We start from the raw sequence: 24,499 nt of genomic DNA on the forward strand, positions 1-24,499 counted from the left end.
TTGTCATTGGAGATTTGTATTCATACAAAGTTGAGCAACTTAGGAAATTCTGCCTTGAGTTTGAGTGCCCCATAAATAGCGCCTACAGAAAGGAGAAGCTGCAGAGAATCTTGAAAGCCCATTGGGAGGCACAAGAGGGAAATTATGACGTGGATGTAGATAATGGTTTTCAAGTCACAGATCTGCCAGTGGGCAGAGGAGGCTCAGGAGCCGGCAGTAACCATTCCGGTAGAGAAGTTAGAAGAGAATCAAAGAGTGAGAGAACATGACTTGGAAGTCCTGAAATTGAAAATGAAGCAGTTGGAAATGGAGAAAGAAAGGGCAGCGGAAGACAAGAAAGATGCCCGTGCCCTGGAGGAAAAGAAATTGCTTTTGGCTCATGAGTTGAGCATGAGAGAACTAGATCTTAAAGCCAAGGAGGTGGATGCCAGTTCAAATGGTGGCAGCGCACAGCCAGTGCATGGGGGTAAAGTATATATTCCCAAAGACCTGGTTCAGAATTACCATAGGAGTGAGGATATTTATGCCTGGTTCACTTCGTATGAAATTGCATTGAAGATGAATGGTGTGCCTGATCAGCATTGGGGGGCGGGCCTGTGGAAACATTTTGAGGCTTCTGTGAGGAGTGCTCTATAGCCCTTAGAGATGGCAGGTGCCATGACCTACCCCAATATGAAGGGGGCCTTATGTCTCAGGTATGGCCTTACTCCAGAGCAGTATAGACTGCAGTTTAGAAACTTCAAGAAGAGAGAGTCTGGGACTTGGATGGAATGTGTGAATCAGTACTCACGTGCACTGGAAGGTTGGATGAAGGGCAGTAAAGTAAATGATTTTAAGGGGTTGTTGCATTTAATCAGTTGGGAGCACTTGAGTAGTCTTTGTGTTCCAGAGCTGCTCCAGCATCTTTTAGACAGCAAGCTAACAGACCCCATTGAGCTTGCTAAGGAGGCGGACCGCTGGACCAGTACCAGGGTCCACAGAGGAATTGTGCGTACCACAGCCAAAGGTGGGCAGGGTCCCCAGCAGAAGAGTGGGGGGGACAAGGGTAACCAAAGGGAGTTCTCACAAGGGCCCCAAAATAGTTCCCAGGGAAAGGAATCCCAACCCCCCAAACCTAGACAGCCATGGCCCCCTAAGGGCAGGCGGGACAATAGAGACAGAAGAACTAACCAGGGTCCCCCTACCTGCTATCACTGCAATTAGGTGGGCCACATCGCTCCAAGCTGTCCCAAGAAGAAGCTAGCACCCACCGGTGCCCCCGTCCCAGCGTTTGCAAGTGTAGCTTTGGGAGGGGATTTGGTTTCTAGTGACTGGGGGGAGCTAGCAGTTATGACCCTTGTCTCTCTAGGAGACCAAGAGATGGTCCAGGAAACCTTACTGCCCTCTAACACTAAGAAATATGGGCAGAAGGTGACCATCAATGGGAAGGAGGTTGAGGTTGACCTAGAGATGATGAAGAAGGAACTGACCCAAGAACTCAGAGAAGTGCGCAAGGACCTGGTTGTGTTGTGAGATAGAGTTGACTCCATCGAGACACAAAATTGCTCCAGAGATGAAGAGATAGAACAATTACCGCAGGACGTCCTTCGCCTGAAAGATCAACACTTAGACCTGCAGTCATACTCAGAAGACTTGGAAAATTGTTCCCAATGGAATAACATACAAATCTGGGAGGTCCCACACGGGGCGGAGGGTCGAGACATCGCTGTGTTTGTGGAGGAGAAGTGCCGCACCATCCTAGAAACACCTCAGACCAAAAAATCAAGCTTGACCAGACACACTGAGCGGGACCGAGAAGACCACCACCGGCTCCTCCAGCAGACATACTCACTTCTGTTCACGACTTCCAACTTAAAGAAAGGATACTGCGCAAAGCCAGAGATGCCCCCCGTTGAATTTAATGGTCGCAAACTTCTGCTATACCAAGATCTCGCTGCATCCACGCTACAAAAGCGGAGAGAGTTCCATTCGGTCATGCTTCATCTATGGGCCAAGGAGGTGCCCTACTCTTGGGGTCACGCATTCCACCTAATTTTCAAATGGGAAGGGAAAACGAATCACATCCGCTCGCTCAGGGAAGCCCAACAGCTAACGAACTTGGAGGACAACACAAACAGCATGGACTAACAGCCCAACTACGGGGCTGGTCCCCCAAGTGACTGTAAGTGGAGGACAGAGAACCGATCTCCAAAAAGCCTAGCGCAGGACCTTGAAAAGATCACTAAAGAGCGGAAGGCACTTCTGGCCACCTTGGGCCGACCTGAATGATTGGCACAAACGCAACTCTAGGCATTGCAATACTCACCTTTAGCACCCTCTCATTGTTGGTAGGAGGGGCCCAGACGGGCGGACGACAGAAGGGGTCCTGCTGACATCTCATGCCCAAATTCATGGGTCCAACCACCCAAGACATTCTATTCGTTTATCAGTTATGTTTTTTGCTGAATATCTTGTTCTTAAAGGGTATGTTTCCTCTCTCTATCCAGACAAACATACTATGCAACTCAAGACACACCATAAGACATCATGGTTAGCTCGCTCACCCACAGGAGCTTACCTAGGGCCCCTTCCAGGCCCTCGAAGCAACAAGAAAAAGTCCCACAGCAATTACTTCAACCCTCATAAATGACCCACTCACTTAACATAATCTCACTAAAAGCGAAAGGAATCAACTATCCAATTAAAAGGCGAGCTATCATATCATATCTTGATAACTCAGGGGTGCACATATGTCTCCTTCAAGAGATGCACTTACTCCATGGGGACACACCTATACTCCTATCTAAGGTATTCCCTCTACAACTCTTCTCCTCTTACACAACAAAAACTCTGCTATTTGCCATTCTGATTTCTTCAAAATTCACTGGGAGGGTCGGCCCCAAACAGGTGGAGATCAAGAGCAGATTACTGGTCCACTTATTCCCGATGGGCCCCCCTCGTATTCACTATAGGCACTGTCTATGCACCCAACAAGGGGCAGGAGGGGTTCTTAAGCAAGGCAATTGCCAAAATGTCTAGGTCCCAGGGCAGTATGATAATAATTGGGGGCGACCTCAACATAGCGTTTGACAACGTGGCAGAAAGACCAGCCCAGAAACAGGGGAAGTTCGGAGCCCTCAATGAAACTGTAAACGGATGATAACAAACGCAGGACTGACGGATGTTTGGCAACATTTTCACCCCACAGACAGAGAATACATCTTCTACTCTCACTTGCACAAGACCTATGCTAGGATAGATTATTTCTTGGCCATGACACCTGTTCTTCCCCAAGTACAGCATGTAACTATATTACCCCACGAGTGCTGTCGTATCACTCTGCAGTGAGCCTGACACTAGCCCTCCACAGTGTGTACCTGGAGACTCCGAGAAATGATGCTCCAACACCCAGAAGTAGTAAAGTAAATAACAAACACAATAAAAGACTATTTAGACACGAATCATAAACCAGACACACCCATTGCAACCTTATGGGATGCCCTGAAGGCCGTGGTGAGGGGGAATTAATTGCCATAGCCTCATCGGATACCTGGATTCATAGGGAAAAGAGAGATGCACTTACACAAAATGTCAAAGAGCTAGAGCGCATACACCAGAGGACAGGTGCCCCAAGGATCTGGAGACAATTAGAGGTGGCATGCGCTCAATTGACAGGGCTAGACCTTGACCGAGCAGAATACGCAGCGTTGAGGCTGAGGCACAATTTTTACCCAGAGGAGACAGATGTGGGAGATTGTTGGCCAACACATTTAGAATCCAGAGACAGGCCTCATGGGTTCAATCAGTGATAGATAGAAAAAAGGGCAGGAACAAACTGCCGACCAAGACATCGCTGAAACCTTTCCTCAGTACTACGTGAAGCTCTATGAAACGCAGCACCTCTCTAGGGACACCATGTCCTAATACTTGACAGGTGTTAACATAACAAAGCTTCAACATTGATTAGAAGAACTGTTACCGCACACGCTTACTAGTTACAATTGTAACTAGTAAGGGTGTGCGGCAACAGTTCTTCTTATTAATGTTTAGGCGCATGTTCTTGTAACTTGCTGACAGCACCATTTGGTAGTAGGTGCTCATTGTTGCCTTAGCACCCCGACATTCTTGCTCTTGAATTATTACTCACGCATGTACTTGTCAGTTTAGCTATACTGCTTTTCTCTCTCTTTTGATGACTGGTCTTTTACTTTAGGGAATGCTACTACCAAACTGTTTATAACAAAGCTTCAGACAGCTCACGCAGATACATTAGAGGCACCGATCAAATAGAGGAGGTCATTACAGCGATCTCCAGGTTTAGGAGGTTCAAATCCCTGGGCCCAGATGGCTTTTTCACAAAACCTTCTGCTCTTTGCTGGCTCCAGTTCTAGTGAGGGTCTTTAACTCATTAGGGACCACATCAACCCAGTCACGCTCAATGCTGGAGGCATTGGTGGTGGTTATACCTAAGCCTGCCAAGGAAAAAACGTACTGCAAGTCCTACAGGCCGATTTACCTCCTTAACGTCGACTTTAAACTCCTCACAGGAATCCTAGCGCAGCGCCTCTCCCCCCTCCTACTGGGGCTGATAAACCCAGATAAGCATGTTTCGTGCCTAGTCGTCAGTGCTCCAATAACACCAAGTGACTTCTGTGTGTTGTGGATAAGGCTCATCGTTTTGACGGCAAGTGCATGATCCTGTCCTGTTGATGCAGAAAAAGCCTTTGACAGAGTGCACTGGCCATAGCTAGAGGACACCCTGAGGCTCTTCGGCATTCCAGAGAGATTCCTGTGCTTGATCCCAAGCAGTTACAATACCCAGACTGCAACTGTCCAGGTAAACAGTGTGTCATCAGCCCCCTTCTCAATTCAGCAGGGCAGGAGACAGGGGTGTCCCCTCTTGGCACTCCTCTTTGCTCTCTATATGGAGCCAATTGCCCAAAGGGTACGAGACAAACCGCTGGTGTCGGGGGTAAGGTTCAGAGGGGAGGATCATAAAATCAGCCTATACGCGGACGACATAGTAGTCATCCTGGAGAAACCTAGATATCCTTGCCAGCCTTTCTGGCAGAGCTTGAATCCTTTTCACAGGCGGCAGTTTGCAAGATGAATGTCCACAAATCCCAGGCGCTTAGCCTATCACTGTATGCACCTACGCTAACAACCCTGAAACACAAATATAAGCTACAATGAGCCACGGACGCAATACCGTATTTGGGCATGCAAGTGGCTACTAACATGCAACACACTGCTTCACTCAATTATAAAAAACTCCTTCAGCAGACTAGAGAGCACTTGTGTAGATGGAGGTCATTTTCCTTATCGTGGCTAGGCTGCATTGCGGCGGTCAAAATGAAAATCCTGCCGAAGATTCTGTTTCTCTTCCAGGCTCTCCCACTTGAACCTCCATCAGGAGTTCTACGTTCTTTGCAGAGGGACCTGGATCACTTTATATGGCTCAATAAAAATCCAAGACTCCGCAGAGACCTGGGCTGCCGCTCCCTGAGGGAGGGGGCGGGTTGGCCAACCCGAACCTGCAAGAATACTACTGGGCAGTACACTTAAGAACTTTCATGGAATGTTCGCACCCTGAATTGGAGAAGCACTGGCTTTCATGGATAAAGCAGCAGCGGGAAGACCCCTGTGGGGGATGTCTCCACCGCCCGGGGACTGGCGACCTTCCCCTCACCACTTACCCCTATCGTGGGAAATGCAGCCTTTACACGGGGTCAAGCGACAAAGTCCTACAATCAGTGGGCCAAAGAGGGACGCCAATCTAGCTGCCATTTTTTTGACGTTGAGGGCCTATTAACTTTTGATGATTTCCGCTCACAGCACAATCTCCCAGAAACCGAACGCTTCCAGTAGCAACAGATTAGGCACTGGGTAACACAAATTCCTCGTTTTCCATCCTATGTCTTACTGGGTCTGCCAATTGCTATCACCTTTCCTCTTAAGGCTCACAAGTGCCGAAAAATAGCCCTGGCTCTTGGAGAAGCTCACCAGAACATTTTAGCACACTGGGGGACAATTAAACTCCCTACACATGTGGGATGGTTACACTGCCTATGGAGAATCCTGGGTATGGAAAGAATATTCTTCACTCTAGCTAACCAGAAAACCTCCTTTCAAGAGATCTGTGAACCCTTCTTGGCCATACTAACCTCCGAATTTAGGGAACTCACCGGCCCCAAGTACCTACGCTTATTACGACTTGCAGAGCCTACAAGGCCTGCAGTAGATGCGACACCTAACCCGCCATTGCTGACCGAGGTGTACACAAAGACCCACTCATGGAAACGATCTGGGAGAGGACTCTTTTCTTTCTTGTTCTTGTACTATACTTCTTGTTCTATTCTTCTGAGGGGGCGAGGTGGGAGGTGGGGAACTGTTATTTTGCCAATAACTCACCCTGTGTTCAGGGTCAACAGACGTATTGATATTGCTATTAACTCTTCATGTTTCAAAATAATAAATAAATGTAAACATAAAAAGGATAAGTAGAGAAAACAATACACGACAGGCAAGATAAAAGAATACATACAGAGTGACAACAAAGAGCCACTACAGTAATCGGAAAACAGAGAAAATAAAGAAAAACAGATGAGAGATTGTGAGCAGATTGAGGACGAGTGAGGTGTATAACATCTATACAAGACAAATTTACACCTCTATTACACAAGCCTCCTGCTGAATAATGCGCCCGCACCTCTATCATACAAATTCCCACCTCGTCACCACTCTGGGCTTCATTATGCATGCCCCAGGCGCAGCATTGTTAGTTCTGCCCCACCGAAGGTAATGATACTGGCGGTCCGGTTAACTGGCGGTGCAAAATACCAGGTATTCAAAGTGTACCCTTAGAACCCTATGAGAAACAAGGAAACATGGGGGCATATAATCAAGAACTGCAATAAAATTATCGCCGCTTTAGCGGCAGGAAACTGCCGATAAAACGGCGATAACGGGCTTGATAATATGCCCTTGTGAATTCCCATAGCAGCCCAGGTTAACACCAGAGTCTGGGCTGCTAAGGGAATTCCCAAGGACATATTATCAAGCCCATTATTACCGTTTTAGCGGCAGTTTCCTGCCGCTAGAGCAGCGATAATTGTATCGCCATTCTTGATAATATGCCCCTTGGTGTCCAATTCACTCCCCCCAGTTCCCCGTTCCCCGATATCAGTCATTTTCATCAGCTGCAGCCTCCTGGGGGAAATATTTCCAGGTCCCTGGTTTTACCTCAGATCTCAGAATCACAATCTCATAAAGAGGGCCTTTGAGCTGAACGTAAATGTAAGAAGTATATTACTTTTAATAATAGGCTTATAACATTACATCTTGTCGCAGTAGTCAACGTCATGGTGGCAGACGGTAGGGTTTCTCGTCATTAAGGAAGATTACTCTAACTTTTGATGATTACATATTTCTAAGCATGCATAGCTCTACAAAAAGGTGCTCAGAGAAAGAGGAAAACTGTGTTAATATTTGAACATAACAATGCATCTATCAATGATGGCAGTCATCTCTTGCTTAATATGAAGATTATTCATATAGAAATGTGGTTTAATTTAATTCTTGTTCCAAATGTCACTTTGGTATCTCAGGTTTTTGCCCTTTCAGAGCCAACACAAAATATGACTAAGCTGGCTGGCAGCGTTTTGCTGTTCGAAATGACGTCCCCTGTGCTTTAAGGCTGGCAAATTACAATCACATAACAACATGCACTAGTAGACAATATATTTCCCACAACACTAAAAAACAGATGGTAACAAATCACAAAATGTATGCCTGAGTCATTGTTTTATTTGAGATAACTGCATTAGAAAGGTCTACACAAACCTTTTGAAAGTTTACGCCCTGGGCCCAAGAACAATTTTTGGGGTTCGGTACATCCTCCCAGAACATTTTTTTCATCCTGTAAGTCAATTTTAGAAAATATTTTAGTGTGTATACACTACTGTTATTACATGTCTAAATATGTATTTTTTTAGGGTTGACAATATAAATACGAAAAACGCAGCTCACGTAGGCTGCTGATAAACATACATAGTCTGCAATCATAGAAAATCTGTAATCCTTCAGTTTAAAGCAATATTTTGTTCCCCGTTACTGAGTTAATAGTATGCTCCGTCCACTGCTGACACACTCATTTGACGCTAAGAGGTTAATGCAGAAGTGGAATGTTAAAACTATTGGATAAAAACTGTAAATGTAGCTCAGCAGAATAAATTAGTTCAGGTTTTACTTGGAAAGGTTAAATGTTCAATTCAATTCACAGCAAGGGGAAGTTAGCTCCAAGGTTCAGATGTACACAAACTGCGCCCTCCTTATTTATTTTTCTTGTGATATCTAGGAAGGTTCCTTATTGGTTGGTATTTCTTAGAAAACGCGCAGGCCTGTAATTGCGCATTGCATTGCGGTTCGTATATAAAGTCTTCAATTGTATATGCTTTTTAGCAGGAAACCAATGCAAGGTTTATGTAGATGAAGAGACATACACATTCCAATACAGATTGTTTCCACAGCATTATACCATATCTCAAATTGTTTTTGAGGTATGTATTCTAAAAGTCCATGGACTTCTTAAGGACAGTATATTTAACATAAGATTTTTAACAGCATCAGATGATGGCAAGCTGGTTGGTATTTAATGTCCATTGCGAAGACTGGAATCCATCCACATCCCTACATATTTGTTCTTATTTATCTGAGGGCTTTGGAATAAGACCACGGTCAACTAATTATTTAGGTCAGTCAGTGACAGTGCTTAGGTTCACTTAGCATCTAACCTGATTGGACTGAGCTTAAGGTTATTTGTGCATATTCAAGAGCGCTTAGCAAAAAGTTAGCAAAGCAAATGCTTGAGTTATCATGTAGACAATCATGAGCAAGATTATAGAAGAGGACACTGTATCTTCTGAGGAATTTTATAAATAGAAGGTAAACATTGAAGAGAAATGGTAATAGTGCTGAACCCATATGGTTCCCCATCTAATGAGGTTCCATTGAGACATAGAATTCGATAGACTTACTGCTCGGGTTATTTTCAACAGAAAAGAGTCACGGCAAGCCAGGGCGAGACCATAGTACTACAACACACCCATGGCCAATTAGGCAAAGTCTTGTGATATACAGTGTTAAAGGACACTGACAGATCTGATACGATCAGGGCCTGTCACAATAGGCATCTACAATTATTTTGAGGTGTCCAGTTACTTGGTTTATTTTTGCAGTTTTATATACCACACAAACTTGGTGCAAGGGCATCACAACACTTTATACCAGATACATACTTTAAAGATGTTTTAGTTACTGAGAGGCTATGTGATTTACTCCGAATAATAGAATATTGAGCTGAAGCCAGTATTTAAACATTATTCCCAAAGTTGCAAACTATGTAGCTCTAGTTGTTAGGCCACATCTCCTCCATTAATGCATTTGTAACAGACTGACTTCATGCTGTGAAAGGGGCGCAAGCCTTTCTGGTGGTTGTCTGCTGTGTTATTATTCACAATAAAGTCCTGGAGCTGCCCTCTCATATTCTATTCTAGAAGGTTACAAAGGTAGGGTAAGTTGGGGATTGGCCTAAAGATCTGTGGTGTCTACTTACATTTTTTTAAACTGCTTTTTTCAGCATGGTAGATTGATTTCAGCTGACCGTAAAAGCATTTGTTTACCTACTCTTATTGGACAGCCTTTCAAGGGTGAGCTGGCCCTTTTTTTAAACATTAATCCGAATGGTGGTATCCACGTCAGATATTGGTGAAACTGGTGTACTCCGTTACTTCCAATGTAGTTCGAGAAAATGGCAGAGATCAGATCGCAGATTGAAATAAACTTTGAGATTTGTGTTTTAGATGTATAATTTAAGCATCATTCATTAATGATTTTCCATGTGGTGGATGGTGAAATAAGGCAGTTATCACTGACGCTCTCTATATCTTCATTTCATGGTATTTATATGCCCTACAATGTTCTATGATTTGTATTTTCTCAGCAGGCTCATTGCATGATTTCCTTTATAGCTTTGTTTATAGTAGTTTAAGCATACTTCGACCAAACCGAAGTACTCTACCATCATTGTATGACCCCACTATCTCAGTCGTTGCTTGAACTGTGTACGACCCTTGTCCAACGGCTGCTTTTTTCCTAGTCGCAGCTACCGATGCACATGTCCGAATTTAGCGGGATATTACCAAGAACCTCGTTAAAATTATCGCAGTTTTGGCGGCAGGAAACCGCCGATAAATCTGCAAGAATAGGCTTGCTAATATGCATTATAGAATTCCAATAGATGCCCAGGTTAGATGTGCAGGACATCTAACCTGGGCTTCTATTGGAATTCTATAACGCATATTAGCAAGCCCATTATCGCCATTTTAGCGGCAATTTCCTGCCGCTAAAACGGGGATAATTTTAACGAGGTTCTTGCTAATATGCCCCTTAATTATTGCAACTGTAACTTGCTGTACCCTTGTATCATGCTACTGTTGTAAAGGACTCTGATGCCTCCGGACCATGTCCGCACTATATAAAATTGCAGATAATACTCATTCCAGGGTTTAATTTGAGGTTGAAATCATTATATTTGGAGAATCGTTGGAGATTGTTGCATTTGGTAAAATGCCCTTTTGGGATCTCCATACTTAGAAGTTATCTAGAAGAGTCGAGGTTCAACTTCCATGCTTTGACAAGCTGCAAAATGTGTGAACTTTACACACAATTTTCGAAAGGGCCGAGTTTGCACATAAATATTTTTATAGGAGCATTTTCCCTCAAACACTTTTGAATATTTTTACACTGCAAGTATACTATCGCTTTTTTAATTTTTTTTTTATAGCTATAGCCTCCTTTAGAAGGGATTGTCCCAACTATGTTATAAACGTCCAAACCTTATCACGGACACAGATTTTGCAAGTTTTCAAAATAAATTCGCATAGGCTAAGACCAACAGTGTTGCGTGTGTAATTCTATTCACTAAATTGGGTTTGCTACGTTTACACAATAACGTTATTCTGATCTGAAATTATACTTTCAAGCCACAATGAACTATGCTTGATGTCGCTGAAAATGTGCAAAGTTTCAAACATCAATTGTACAATATTAAAAGAATAAACATAATGTATATGAAATCTCATACCTATGATGGGATATCAGCAGGGCTGCTACCAACAGAAATGATGACAAAAGAATTATTGGTAGAATCACGTACATTCCAGTGTCATTTTGTGCTTGAATTTCATCTGAAAATAAGATCATAAAAAGTGAAAGCAGCAAAATGGTTTGCATATTGAATTCTGGAAATAAAATTCATTTGTGATATTTAAATGGTCCGACTCATTACTGATTGTGGCTTATGCTCATATGATTTATACAACTTGCATAACACTTTGCTGACAATAAAGAGCATTCCTTTCTATGGTGCATGCAAAAGTTATAAAATAAGCGTTCCTTATTGTTAAAAAGGTGGTGGATTTTAAATTATTATCAATAAATTCAACATTAATGTATAAAAACTATAATATTCCATCATTATTGATATTGATATTTACTAGCGGATGAAACACAGAATTTATAACAAGTGCTTACAAAATCACTCGCCATCAATTCAGCACCTGGGATTAGCTTCAAAGCTATTATATTTTTTTCTCCTTTTTTAGCTATTGATTTCCATGCAGTTCTGGCTCAATAAATCCCCATGTCCTTTTGGTTTTAACTCTTGACACTCTGGTATTGCATGTGAATACATGTTGAGATCATTGTCTCCCTGTTCTCTCTTCCTAGCAGCATGTTTAGTATTTTTCCAAAGAGGATGTGTTTATCGTATACATGATGATAATGTTAGTTCACTAATCAGTTCCTTGTTTTTTTCCATTCTTTCAATCTCTTTTCTCTCTGTTGTCTTTTGTCTTGTAGTGTTATATTAAATGATCCCATTATGCTTTGTAAAACATCAGTAGTGAAGTATTTTTTGGCCCTGATGATGCGACATGTTGTCGTGAAACACGGGTTGGCCTCTGATGATTCTTGAACAAAGAATAAAAAGTCTTAATATTCGTTCACCATCGGACATTTCCATCAGCCAACATTTAGTTAGATTCTTAATTAGATTCTGATAGGCTATGTTGATTACTCTGCTGGCTGGCTGGCAAACCACAGCTATCCCTGAACCATAGGTCGATTTGGATGAGATTAGCCATCTTCTGGCCTGGGGGAAGAGGCGGGGGCAGAAATCAGCATAAAGTTATAAGCGGACATTTCACTGACAAGCCATCAGCTGTTATGGATATTAATTATAGCAAGCCATGCCTCCATAAAAGCAGAATCAACTGACCCAACTGCTATAGAAATGTTACTAAAGAATGACTCAGCTAGGGTGTGATTGTACGTGACCCATCCAATTTTTACCTGCCACTGTAAGGCCTCTCAATATGGTTGAGTGCAATCGTAAGGATTATACACAGGCCACCTGATTTCACTTAGTGATGCAAGAATTGACAGCACAGTATAGTACAATTTCAACAATTGCATATAACTTATCTGATTTTACCTGTCACTGCAAGAATTCAGAGCATGCTAGATGCAGTGGCAAGGACCATGTGCATCCCATCAGATTTTCCCTGTCATTACAATAACTAATTGCAAGCATAATCAACGGCTTATAAAAAAATAACTATCTTGTGGCATATACAAAAGGCATGAGCATTGTAACAAATGCAATTCCTTGTCTAGACTAATGAACAGAAATATATTTCAATTCTCAGAGGGGTTTGTGTGACCTCTGATAAATGCATTGCACCTTTATCTAGTCATTATTTCGATACTATTTATATATGCAACAAAGATCAACATGTGAAAAATATGCTAATATTGTGGGCAGATCTAATGGGACAGTCAAAAATACACACATTATTGAAAATGTATATATACATTTAAGACTACCGAAAGAGTAAGTAAAATTGCACCAACACTTGCATTTCTTTGTGAAATATCTACCAGGCTAAATTATTTAAAACATTTACCAAGATCTAAGATATATTAAAAATGTGGCTATGTTATAAGACAAAATTGCCTTGAAGAGATCTGATCGTAAGCTAATCCATGACAACAAAAGTGTCCTTGTTATCGTGAGCCATCTTACCAGTGGTGTCACAAAACTACTTCGGAAGAGTGAAGTATTTACATATGGATTTTCTATGCCATGAATCTCAGACAAAATGTACAAAGTTTAGAAATAATCCTCTCCAACCAGAGTTAGCCTTGAATCTATATGTTCTATTGAATGAGTAATTCCAATGAACTAACAAAGAGCAAATACGAAACAAGTTATGAAAACATCATTGAAGTGAATATATTGTAAGCACACTAGCAAGCTCATGGACAAGCCAACATATTTAAATTGAAAGATTTGATTTGAACTCAAAATATTGTGAAATACATTGTATGTTATGATTTCAGGATGCTTAAGAATTGGTGGGGGAGTAGCTTTATGGCCAAGCCATGTCGGCAATTGAGGGAAGGTAGTGACCTTTTCAATCGTAGCTGTTTCTGGATAGTGCCTAGTTCTGATGGTTTGCTTGCAGCACAGTGCCAAATTTATGTTTGCAGACAGAGTGAGGAAGGCTACTGTCCGACTCAGCCTTGTTAGAAGTTAGGTTACTGGCTGACTGGGGTGTGAGCCCAGGTCAAGCAGCACCACCATCCTAGTCTGGGTAAATTATCTGGTGCTCACCATCTGATAGCTTGGCACAGAGCAGTCAGGCTAAACTTAAAGGTAATGTGTAAAGTAATTGTGGCACACTTGAAAACACCACACCAAAAGATCCCACACCAGGTTCAGAAAAACAACGAATACTTTAATAAATAAAACTAGGCCAAAACAACAGCAATCCAATTAGGGAAACAAGATATATTGCTTTTCAAACCTTTAGGGTAAAATAGTGCCAAAAAGCACACAGTGCCCACAAGGGATAAAAAACTAGGCCAAAACAACAGCAATCTAATTAGGGAAACAAGATATATTGCTTTTCAAACCTTTAGGGTAAAATAGTGCCAAAAAGCACAAAGTGCCAACAAGGGATATCTAGTCATGCCAGACCAAGACAAAGACACAAGTTAAGTTCAACCTCTATGGAGTGTGGGCTGGCTACAGGGTCCAGGGCAGGTCTGCTGAACAAAGGACCTTAAATCCTGGGTGTGGCGCTTTGCATGGATCCGAGGCGAAGATGCATCAAGCAGTCAAAGCAATGAATTGGTTCCGAAATGCGGTGAGGCTGCTATGTGATGTCCTGTTGCACTGGAGTGGTGGAGTGGTGTGGCTCACTGGTTAGAGGCGGCAGACCCGGAAGCAGAGAACGGCCCGGGACCAGGGTTCAATTCCCGACGCGGCAGGGTCGTGGACCAGGGTCAGCGGACTCAACAATTCTCGCCTCAGTGCCTACTCTAACCAGGGATCACACTCAGCAACTCTGGGCATTAAGCTTGCCTCATCTCTACAACGGCCCCCCAAAGACGCCGGGGATGCCTGGTTTCACCTTGGAGATACCCAGAAGGGACCATCTCACAGGGAAAGCCAGGACGGGTTCCCCAGTGGTCTCCAGCGCCCGGACGTTTACGGGCAGCCGTGCGCTTTACAAGTCCAACACATTTACATTTACATTTACTGTCGCTGAGGATCCCATCGACAGGTGCTTGCGATGCAGGGTCCGGACATCAAGGATGTGGCTTGCAGCCAAGGCAATGCGTTGGCTTGGAAGAGCTGTGAGACTGAGATGTGTAGGCCGGTGTCATAAAGCTGCCATTGCGGTGGAATACGGGGACCTGGATTGGAGATGCACGATGCCGTTAGTGGTGCATCGATTCCAAAGATGGGAGTGTGATGCGGACCTTCTGCACAGGACCCACTCCATGCAGCAGCAATGTGTTGGCTCTGTTTGAGGATGTGCCACTCAGCCGGGGAGATGCGTCTGTTCAGCTAGAGGAAGCGTTGCTCAGCAGAAAAGATGCATTGATTCCACAGGGAAGCACATTAGGCCCACTTCCAAGAATCCAGGACAGGGGTGGCACCACTTGATAGGGTACACCACAGACTGTAGAATCCAGTTGGATGTGTACGGTCATTGCACGGTCATTGGAGTCATTGGAAGCATGTTATGCCCCTGAGGCTTCAGATAATGAGGCCAACCAACTAGCCCTTGGAGTCACTCTGGTATATGGATTCAAGAAGCAGGTCCAGTCCTTCTCACCCAGGCAAGAGGCCCACAGGCAGCAGGTCATCTGACATGTTGATTATGGCGAGTGCAAAGTAAGTGGTTGTATTTATTTAATATTACTTATCCCGTCGTCTGTCGACTTCCACCACCCCCCACTCCGCCCACCCATTTGCTCTTACCTGTGCAAGCCGCTACTGCCTTACAGCCACTTAGACATCAACTGACAGACTGATACAAACATTCACACAACCAGTCACTCACCCATACATTCAATGATACATCTAATCACTCACTTATACAGCCAGTCACACACCCACTGATTTATCCATGCAGCACTCATACACCCACTGATTCACCAATATACCTTGGTATATATATTTAACACACATAAGCTTTTTTAAAACACTCACAGTCACTGGATGATGTTATTAGTGATGTAATTTGAGATATCATGAGTGATGTCACAAGTGATGTCACTGACCATGTCAGAGTGATGTAATATGTGAGGTCATAAGCAGTGCATTGAATGTATATATATGTGTGTGAGTATGAACACATAAGTGCCTCCTGCCCAAAATCCTAGCGACAGTGCTGTGCGTGTGAGAAGCAGCCCGATATTATCACACAACTCCTCCTTCACCTTTACCTCAAGGATGACGCACACTTCAGGAATGTTCCCATCAAAAGTGTTTTTTACTCAATCCAAACTCTTTAAAACAGCAACTAGTAGGGAAACCAACAGAAAACTAACACCCCACGTGTTTTGGCAGAAACAGCACCTTGGTCACATGTGATTTCCTCTAATTTCCCACCAAAATTCAACTTTGCACACCAATCAGATATCAGCACAAGATCCGAATGGTTCGCTGAGCTTTCGTGTCCCTAGATATATAAATTTGCAGTTCCTTTAATATCTCAAAAACAACTGAACGGATAACACCAATTCACAAAAAGGTCAAATTTGTAAAAAATGCAAAAACTTATTTACAAAATCAACTGAATATGTTTTGAATTATTTTAATTCCCACAGAGTGTTTTTTATGTATATGCACGCTGCGCCGTGCAAATGTAATACACCTTTAAATGTTGTGTGGATTCCACAGAAGGCCTGTGACCAAGATCTCGCTTGAGATCGAAACGCGTCGTTCCTGACTGCTGAATAAGCCCGTACATTCACAATTGCAATCCTGGTGTGGCCCGTCTTTTCTGCAGTTCCTGCAGAGATCCTCGTTGTATATGTATATATATATATACACGGAACACTAGTCGTTTTGTGGCTCTCTTAATCAACCGTCTGTTTGGAGTAAAAGCACGGGAGTGCTATCAGGGGAGCCCCCAGCTGTGCAACGTGGATAAGGATCGAGGATGACTGCCGAGGAGATGCAGGTTTCACAGCGGGGTGGTCTTCGCGACTGCCAGCATGGAGCTGTACCTCACCGACAAGAAAAGCCTTGCCTGGAATACGAGCGCAGACTGGTGACTGGGCACCGCAGACGCTACAACGCCGATGCGGTGAGGTGGTGATGGCGTTATCTATTTTTGCAGATGGGTCTCCCTCAATCAAGAGGTTGTGCCACTTAGACATTTCATGCTTGCCGCTCATGTTGCTTTAGAGATTACCTGTCCTTTTCTGGTGGTGAATCGCCTCTTTCACTCCGACTGTGTAACAAGATCAGGAGACTAAAAGTGCCTGAATCAAAAGGACTGCTGTGCTGCATTGTGGGATTCGCAGTTTTCGCAGATGTTTCCATTGTGCACTCTAATCTAGCCTGCGGCGGCGTTGTTCCAAAGGTGCAATCATATCACCACATGCGAGCAGATTGTTTAGTGACTATGGGGCTTCACGCTGTTAAATATGCTGTTAACGATCTGGCAATGATCTAGCGCGTGACCGGGTCTAATTATCTCTGTGGTGTCATTGGTACTTCAGTGTCATTTTACAAATGAATGCGCTGGTATCATTCACTGGTCCCAGGAATTTGAGGCAGCACTAGCGTTCTGTACGGACATGGCAGTAACCAGGTATCCTTCCGAGACACAGCTCAATATCGTGGGGCGGCAGAACTCACATGAGCTCATAATAACCACCGGAACAATGGACAGTCACTAATGAACACTAAGAATACGAGCGGCAGCTATATTTTAAATATTTTTGTAATTATTTTGTATATTTAGGCAACACTGGATGTTAGTTTGGCTTATCTGTTTAAGTGCCCCCAGGTGTCCCACGGAGCCGTGTTTCAATTACTGAGCATCCTATATTGTACATTTTCTTGCTTTTCTAGTTCACTTTGCAACTGTTACAAACTGTGCATTTCATACTAGTATTATGCTTCTCATTTACATTAGTATTAACGAAGAGCTTGAGGTAGTGCTAGCTTGCTGTATTGAAACTGTAGCAGGAACCTTTACCTTAAAGTATGTCTTTTATGTCTTCTTAAGGGGCTAGTGGGATGGGCTATTTAACCTCTGAGTTATGCAGAGTCAAACTAGATTGACAAAGGCCTCCTGAAGGCTGAAACGCATCTCTGCTTGTGCTCGTGATTGAGGGCGTCCTGCATCATGAAATAAATGCCGAATCCGAAGCCACTTTGTGTCCGTGCCTGCTTTCCAAGGAGATACAAAAGGGGATGATGGACGGAGCGTTTGAGCAAATCAAACACTCACCCCCAGTCAACTGATCTGGGTTTAATCCATCACCATTCTTTAGCCCACTCAGCCACCCCATTTCAGACATGGCTAAATGCAAATCAGTCTGACCCTGTGCCTCATGGGAACAGTCCAGCCCGAACTGCCAAGCCATGTCTTCCATGGACCGGAAACAAGCATCCTGGGACCGGTTTCGGATTCATAATCCTCATCAGCCAGGCTATCTTGAATCGGCGGAATGCCAGAAACCGGTCCTCGGCAGCTTGTTTCCGTTCCCGGGGGCATATTGAAAAAGAAGTGTGGGGGGGCCCAACCCCCCCCCCCCACTGCCCCGGGGACCGCCACCTCCTGGGGCAAAGCAACGCAGCCCCCTGGCGCATACTGGAGGTTCCAAGGGGAATTGGTACCCCCTCTGCAAATGCGCCAGGGGGCTGCGTTGCAGAGAGGTGTAAAAAGGGACGTGGCCTCATTATACCTCTCTGCAATGCAGTCCCCTGGCGCATACTGGAGGTTCCTGGTGGGCTAGTTGGCCCCCATGGACCCCCAGTATGCAAGGGTAATTAGTTCCCCCTCTGCAAACGCGCCCGGGGGCTGCATTGCAGAGAGGTGTAAAAAGGGGCGTGGCCTCATTACACCTCTCCGCAACGTAGCCTCCAGGCGTATAATGGAGGTTCCCGGTGGGCTAGTTGGCCCCCAGGGACCGGCAGTATGTAAGGAGACTTAATCCCCCAACTTAGAACACTCTACAGGGCGCATAGCACAGTGGTGAAGGTAGGGGGTGGTTCTTGAGGTGATGTGAGTGCAAACATGCCCTGAGGCGCGTTTTAAGTTGGGAAATTAGTTCCTGTTCAATCCAGAGGTCCCCTAGGGGGCAACTAGTCCAACAGGAATCTCCAGTAAGCGCCACGGAGCTGTGTTGCAGAGTGTTGTAAAAAGAGGGCGTGCCCTTTGAACCCCTCTCTGCAACACAGCTGCCTGGCGCATACTGGAGGTACCTGGTGGGCTAGTTCGCTCACAGGGGACCTCAGGATTGAAGAGGAATTAATTCCCCAATCTAGCTCAGTACTATTCCTGAAAAGTAAATTTAACTGTACTTACCAGTAACTTGAATTTCCTTCCATAGAATATCATTGCCTGCTATATAAAATATATATAAATTAAAAAATATTAAATTAAAAAAATATATATTACAATTTAAATATTTTTAAAAACATTTTTTTCAATTTATATTAAAAATATGTAATGTAATTTAAAAAATCAAATATCTAAAAATAAATAGTTTACAACAATGTAGTAAATCGGTATAAAAAAATATAACAATTAATACATTTAATAATTATCATTTACAAAACCTTTGACATTCAATGAAAAAACAATAAGTTTCACACACGTTATAGTTAGGAATTAGCATTTAAAAAACCTTGCAAATTCACTGAAAAAACCATAGGTTTCACACACGTTACAGTTCGGAATTAGCTTTTAAAAAACCTTGCAAATTCATTGAAAAAACCATAGGTTTCACATATTTTATAGTTAGCTGGACATTTCACTCATACAAGTGAAATTCCCCTGTTATAGTTAGTTCAGCTAACTATAACTCGCGCGCCCGCAATGCACTGCTGATGATGTCACATATTACATCACTCATGACATAGTCAGTGACATCACTCATGACATGACTGATGACATCTCAAATGACATCACTGATGACATTATCCTTGTGAAAGAGTGGCAGACCTCCTCTCAGCGTAATATAATCTTTGATACACACATTCAAAAATAGAAACTAAAATTTTCAACAAAATGGAGATACCAATACCAGTTACAACAACCTATTCAGTAATTCCACCATCTCTATACACATCCACTCATTCACTAACAGTTCTATATAGTCACTCATACATGTACTCACTCATCATATGTACTGATACACCTATACATCCTGTTACACACCGACAGTCATCCATTGAGTTACTCACACACATACTCACACATGCAAATAAACTATCAAACATCCATTTATTTGCATATACAGCTATACACCCACTACCACACTTACTTCTACGGAAACTTACACATACTTACTCTCTTAAACAATCACTTATAGAAACACATACTTTTTTAAACAGGAACTCTTCCAATATCTCACTCTCACATATACTCACTTATATACATCAATACTCACATATACTAGGTTAAAACATATGTAGTTACTTATAAACATACTATTGAGACAGTCATTCACTCAGTAACACACCCATACACACACTCATCCACCCATACAGTCCTGCACACATGCTGTCTTCAAAACACATACAAACAGTGAGTCAGTCATTCATGCATCTATGCGCTAAGTAATACTCCCCACCAAACCATACAGACACTCATACTGATACTCAAAAAAACAACTAATAACCCATATACACACTCATGTAGCTACTCACCAACCCATGCAGCCACTTATACACAAAGTGAGACATTGATACATATATTTAAATATTTAAACATTACTCGCTAATATATGTATTCACTAAGATACACTTAATAAGTCAGTTAACCAATCAATTTTACAAAAGAAAACATCCATTTAGACACTTATTTACCCATTTATTCTTCCATCGACCTTTGGATATACATATATAAAAAATATTTATTTTTCAGAAAGACACACATTTGCTGGATGATGTCATCAGTGATGTCATCAGGGATGTCATTTGAGATGTCATCAGGGATGTAATTGACTATGTCATGAGTGATGTAATATGTGACGTCATCAGCAGTGCATTGCGGGCGCGCGAGTTATAGTTAGCTGAACTAACTATAACGGTTGAATTTGCAAGGTTTTTTAAATGCTAATTCCTAACTATAACGTGTGTGAAACCTATGGTTTTTTCAGTGAATATATATATATATATATATATATATATATATATATATATATATATATATATATATATATATATATATATATATTATATTTACTTGTTAGCACTGCTGTCAGGGGATAATGGAAATACTCTAAATCAGGAAGTAAATGTATTATAAGACAATCAAGATATCTTGCCGGTACATTGTAAATGAATAATTCTCTAAGTGGATTGTCAATGCCACATTACTGATAAAATTAACATTATTCAGTATCTTTATGCCCACACTCGGGCAGAGAACCGACCCGGGAGCGGACATAAAGATAGTACTTGTAAATGCCCTTTTTGAATTCCCAAAGTGGTTTACCTTTGTGAATCGGGCCCAGAGTGTTGCAACCAGGGTCCCTTTGATTTTCAAAGCCTGAATAAAGACGAACTACAGTGAAAAGAAAGGGACATCAATCGTAAAGCTCTATGCGAAGAACTGTACCTGAGAATAATGAGAGGGGCTCTTTTAATCAATGTACTTTAACACTGCACTGTATGACTCACATGAGATTCGAGGAATCTGCTTTAAGAAGGCAAAACAAGCAATTGGTCAATTGCCACTTCATCTTTTTTCTCAAGACGCTTAGTGTTCTGTGATGGGTGCCAAGCTGACAGCACGGGAACCAGAAATCATCCATCTATATACAAAGCTCAAGACCCGCGCTTCCATCTCAACTGCACGCATTCCGCAGCATCCCGCCAAACGCGCTTCAAGACGCCTCGAGGGATAGCACCACAGAGGACCAAGAGGACAATTCATTTTCCATACGGATCCATTTTGCTAAGCATCTCATCTCAGTCTTACAAACTAGGTTGCCAATTAGTATCACATGCAATAGCAGATTTCAGGTCTGAGCCGGTGTCTATTGGAAACTAAACCAAGAGCACAGCTAACAAGCCATCCAAGGAGGCACGTCTGCATTCCAAATGCACACTAGCCCTTCCAAGCATCACCGACATATGTTTTGCATTAAACGCAATCCCAGTAATCAGAACACATTAGAAAATAACTTGCTTTTCATGTAAATAATTGCTCAAATATTGTAACACAAACAATGAGAACGTTTTGCAAGTGGTAAGGCACAAAACATCTATTATATTTACCTGTGCTGAATCTATCTGTTGATTTAGGTTTACAAATCCCTTCTCCTAGTACTGGATACAGAGTAAACCGGTACTTCTCAACAGCTATAAAGTGATCTAAAATAAAAGGATAAGATTACGTTCTATACTTAAATGTCTCAGGCATAAAGTACAACACAGATTTACAAAGAATATTTCCTTTATATCAATAATTGAAAAACTTGCAAATATGGACACGATCACACCCTTGTAATTCCTTACTATAATATACATTGTTTCGAGCTCCACCCCCTTTCATTTCATCCACACTCGATTTATAATTATGTTTTTCTTTTAAAATTGCATAATATCAACTGCAGTTCTAACTCTTTTACTTCATACAGCAAGGCACATTTTTGTCATCGTTTACTATTGGCAAAAATCATGATCTCCAACTGGCTGGAAGGTAGAGCAGCCGCACTCAATGCCTAAAGACATATTTCTAGGCTCCTGGGACTTGCAGAAGTTACTTTAACGTTCTGTTTTATTTATTTTTTATTTTTGTTTTACGAGTCAGTGTTTGGACGACACCCAACAGATTTGAAACATAAAATCGAACATTATACTCTCCTCCAGGTACATAAAAATTAAAGTACTAATAGTACTAATCTTATATCTGAAAAATAATACATTATGTTATTGAAAAATGTGATTTAAAAGATACTATATTACTTTAAATTAGTTACCGTTAATTTAGCGTTTTCCGAGAATTCAAATATAGGCACAGGTCATACAGAGGTAAAATATATCCCTCTATCAGAGAGCGTTCAAAATGTTAAATTAAGGTAGAAGGTGTTTCCAATGTGTCAAATGTATGCGGGAGTGGAAAAGGAACAGTCATGGGATGGTTGTGTCTTAAGAAAATACATTCCTATCTTGTGGGTGGGGGAGGGGTGAAAGTCAGATATAGTGTAATGTTCAAATAATTTTTATTCCCTTAAAAATCTGAAAATATAGCAGTTAAAATGTAAGCCACCAAGGACAATCCAATGATATAAGAAAGTTTGCAGTGAGAAAGGATGAGGAACAATAATTCGCCCTGTTTTTAGATCCTAGAAAAATAAGACAGCACCTTAGACTAGTTCAAACTATGTTGTTTTGTACTTCATGTACTTCTTGTTTCCGCATTGAGTACAGTGCTGCATGCACAATAACAATGATTAACCCATTATGTAAATGATTTTCAAAGCTCAGAATAACTAACATTTTACAATTCTGGAAACTGATCAGACTAGCAGAAGAAATACATGTTTAATGAATGAATGATGTATTTGCAGGGTGCTCTGCTGGCGAGATTCAGAGCTCCCCACACTAGGATAGGTGCTGACTGCAAAAACTTTTTGAAGAAGAAAGGTTTTCTTTGCACAAGAGGGAGTCTCTTCCAGCCCTTAGCCCTAACAGTTGTTGTCACTGGAACATGAATGTTTAAATCTTGGTACCATGAGGAGAACAGTGTAAGTGGAACAAAGAACTTGTGCATGGTTTCACAAAAGAACACACTTTGTCGATACAGAAGAGAAGGGTCATAGACAGATTTAAGTTAAAGACACAGAGGGGCATATTATCAAGGACGGGCGATACATTATCGCCGCTTTTATCGGCAGGAAACTGTCGATAAAGCGGTGATAATGGGCTTGATAATATGCTCTATGAATTCCTATCGAAGCCCATGTTAGATGTGAAGACATCTAACATGGGCTTACAATAGGAATCGCCCGTCCTTGATAATATGCCCCAGAAACTTTAAAGACTGGGCTTGAGAATAAAAAGCCTGATTCAGGCAACGTGTCAGCCTGACTACCACATTCTGAATGTGTTGGAGTCTGGATACAGACATTTTCTGGAGTGCTATCTTTAGGGAATAGAAGTAATTTAGAAAATAGATTATTGGAACCTGCGCTAATGATTTTAAAGAGTGTGAGGGAAGAAAAGGAAGGACCTTGAGTAGAATTTTGAACAGAAAAAAGCAAGTTGCTTGCTAATGTAACTTGATAAGTATAATTGGTGGCCATGAGAATCCCCAAATTGAGGACAGAAGAAGTGGAGACAGAAGGAGAGCCAAGTACGGAGGTTTTACCATATAGAAGAACCTCTATTTTGTCTGAATTTAAGTGTCAAGAATAGTATTACACCCAAAATGGTATGACCTTAACAGTCAGAGAATTGGAATTATTTTTGATGAAGAAGAAGAGTTGAAATTCTGACTCAATCTAAGTGGCATGCTAATGGCATAGGTGTTAAACCTCAAGACAAAAGTCTGAATCAGGGTAGCCAGAGGGGAAACATAAATCCTAAAGACCATAAGGTTCAGGACAAAGCCCCAAGGTACTCCACAGGAAGTGGATTTAAAAGACCAACAGAAGTGATGGAGGGAAACCGCTTGAGTTCTGTTTGTCAGAAAAGAAGAGAGCCAGTGTAGCACTGTGTTTTGAATCCCAGCAGAATTTAGATGATCCAGGAGAATCACACGTGTCACCATGTCCAATGTGGCAAAGGGGTCTAAAAAGAGCAGGGCAATCTCTCCTTGACCATCCTAGACAATCCAGTTTCATTAACAACAGAGACTAAAATGGTCTTGGTGCTGATAACCAAGTTTAGAAAATCACAAACAATGAAGAA

At 42.2% G+C, this 24,499-nt stretch overlaps 1 protein-coding gene across 1 annotated transcript in view; it reads right to left on the reverse strand.

Annotated features, from left to right (window-relative positions):
- Nucleotides 1-24,499, reverse strand: part of LEPR (leptin receptor) — a 589,765-nt gene that overhangs the window by 38,937 nt on the left and 526,329 nt on the right. The window contains exons 14-16 of the mRNA XM_078668979.1: nt 21,863-21,958; nt 11,123-11,225; nt 7,822-7,897 (exon numbers count right to left, since the gene is read on the reverse strand). Coding sequence (XP_078525105.1) covers nt 7,822-7,897; nt 11,123-11,225; nt 21,863-21,958 — 275 coding nt within the window. The remainder of the gene's footprint in view (nt 1-7,821; nt 7,898-11,122; nt 11,226-21,862; nt 21,959-24,499) is intronic.

Source organism: Lissotriton helveticus, chromosome 1_2 (assembly GCF_964261635.1).
Source record: "Lissotriton helveticus chromosome 1_2, aLisHel1.1, whole genome shotgun sequence".
Taxonomy (NCBI): Eukaryota; Metazoa; Chordata; class Amphibia; order Caudata; family Salamandridae; genus Lissotriton; species Lissotriton helveticus.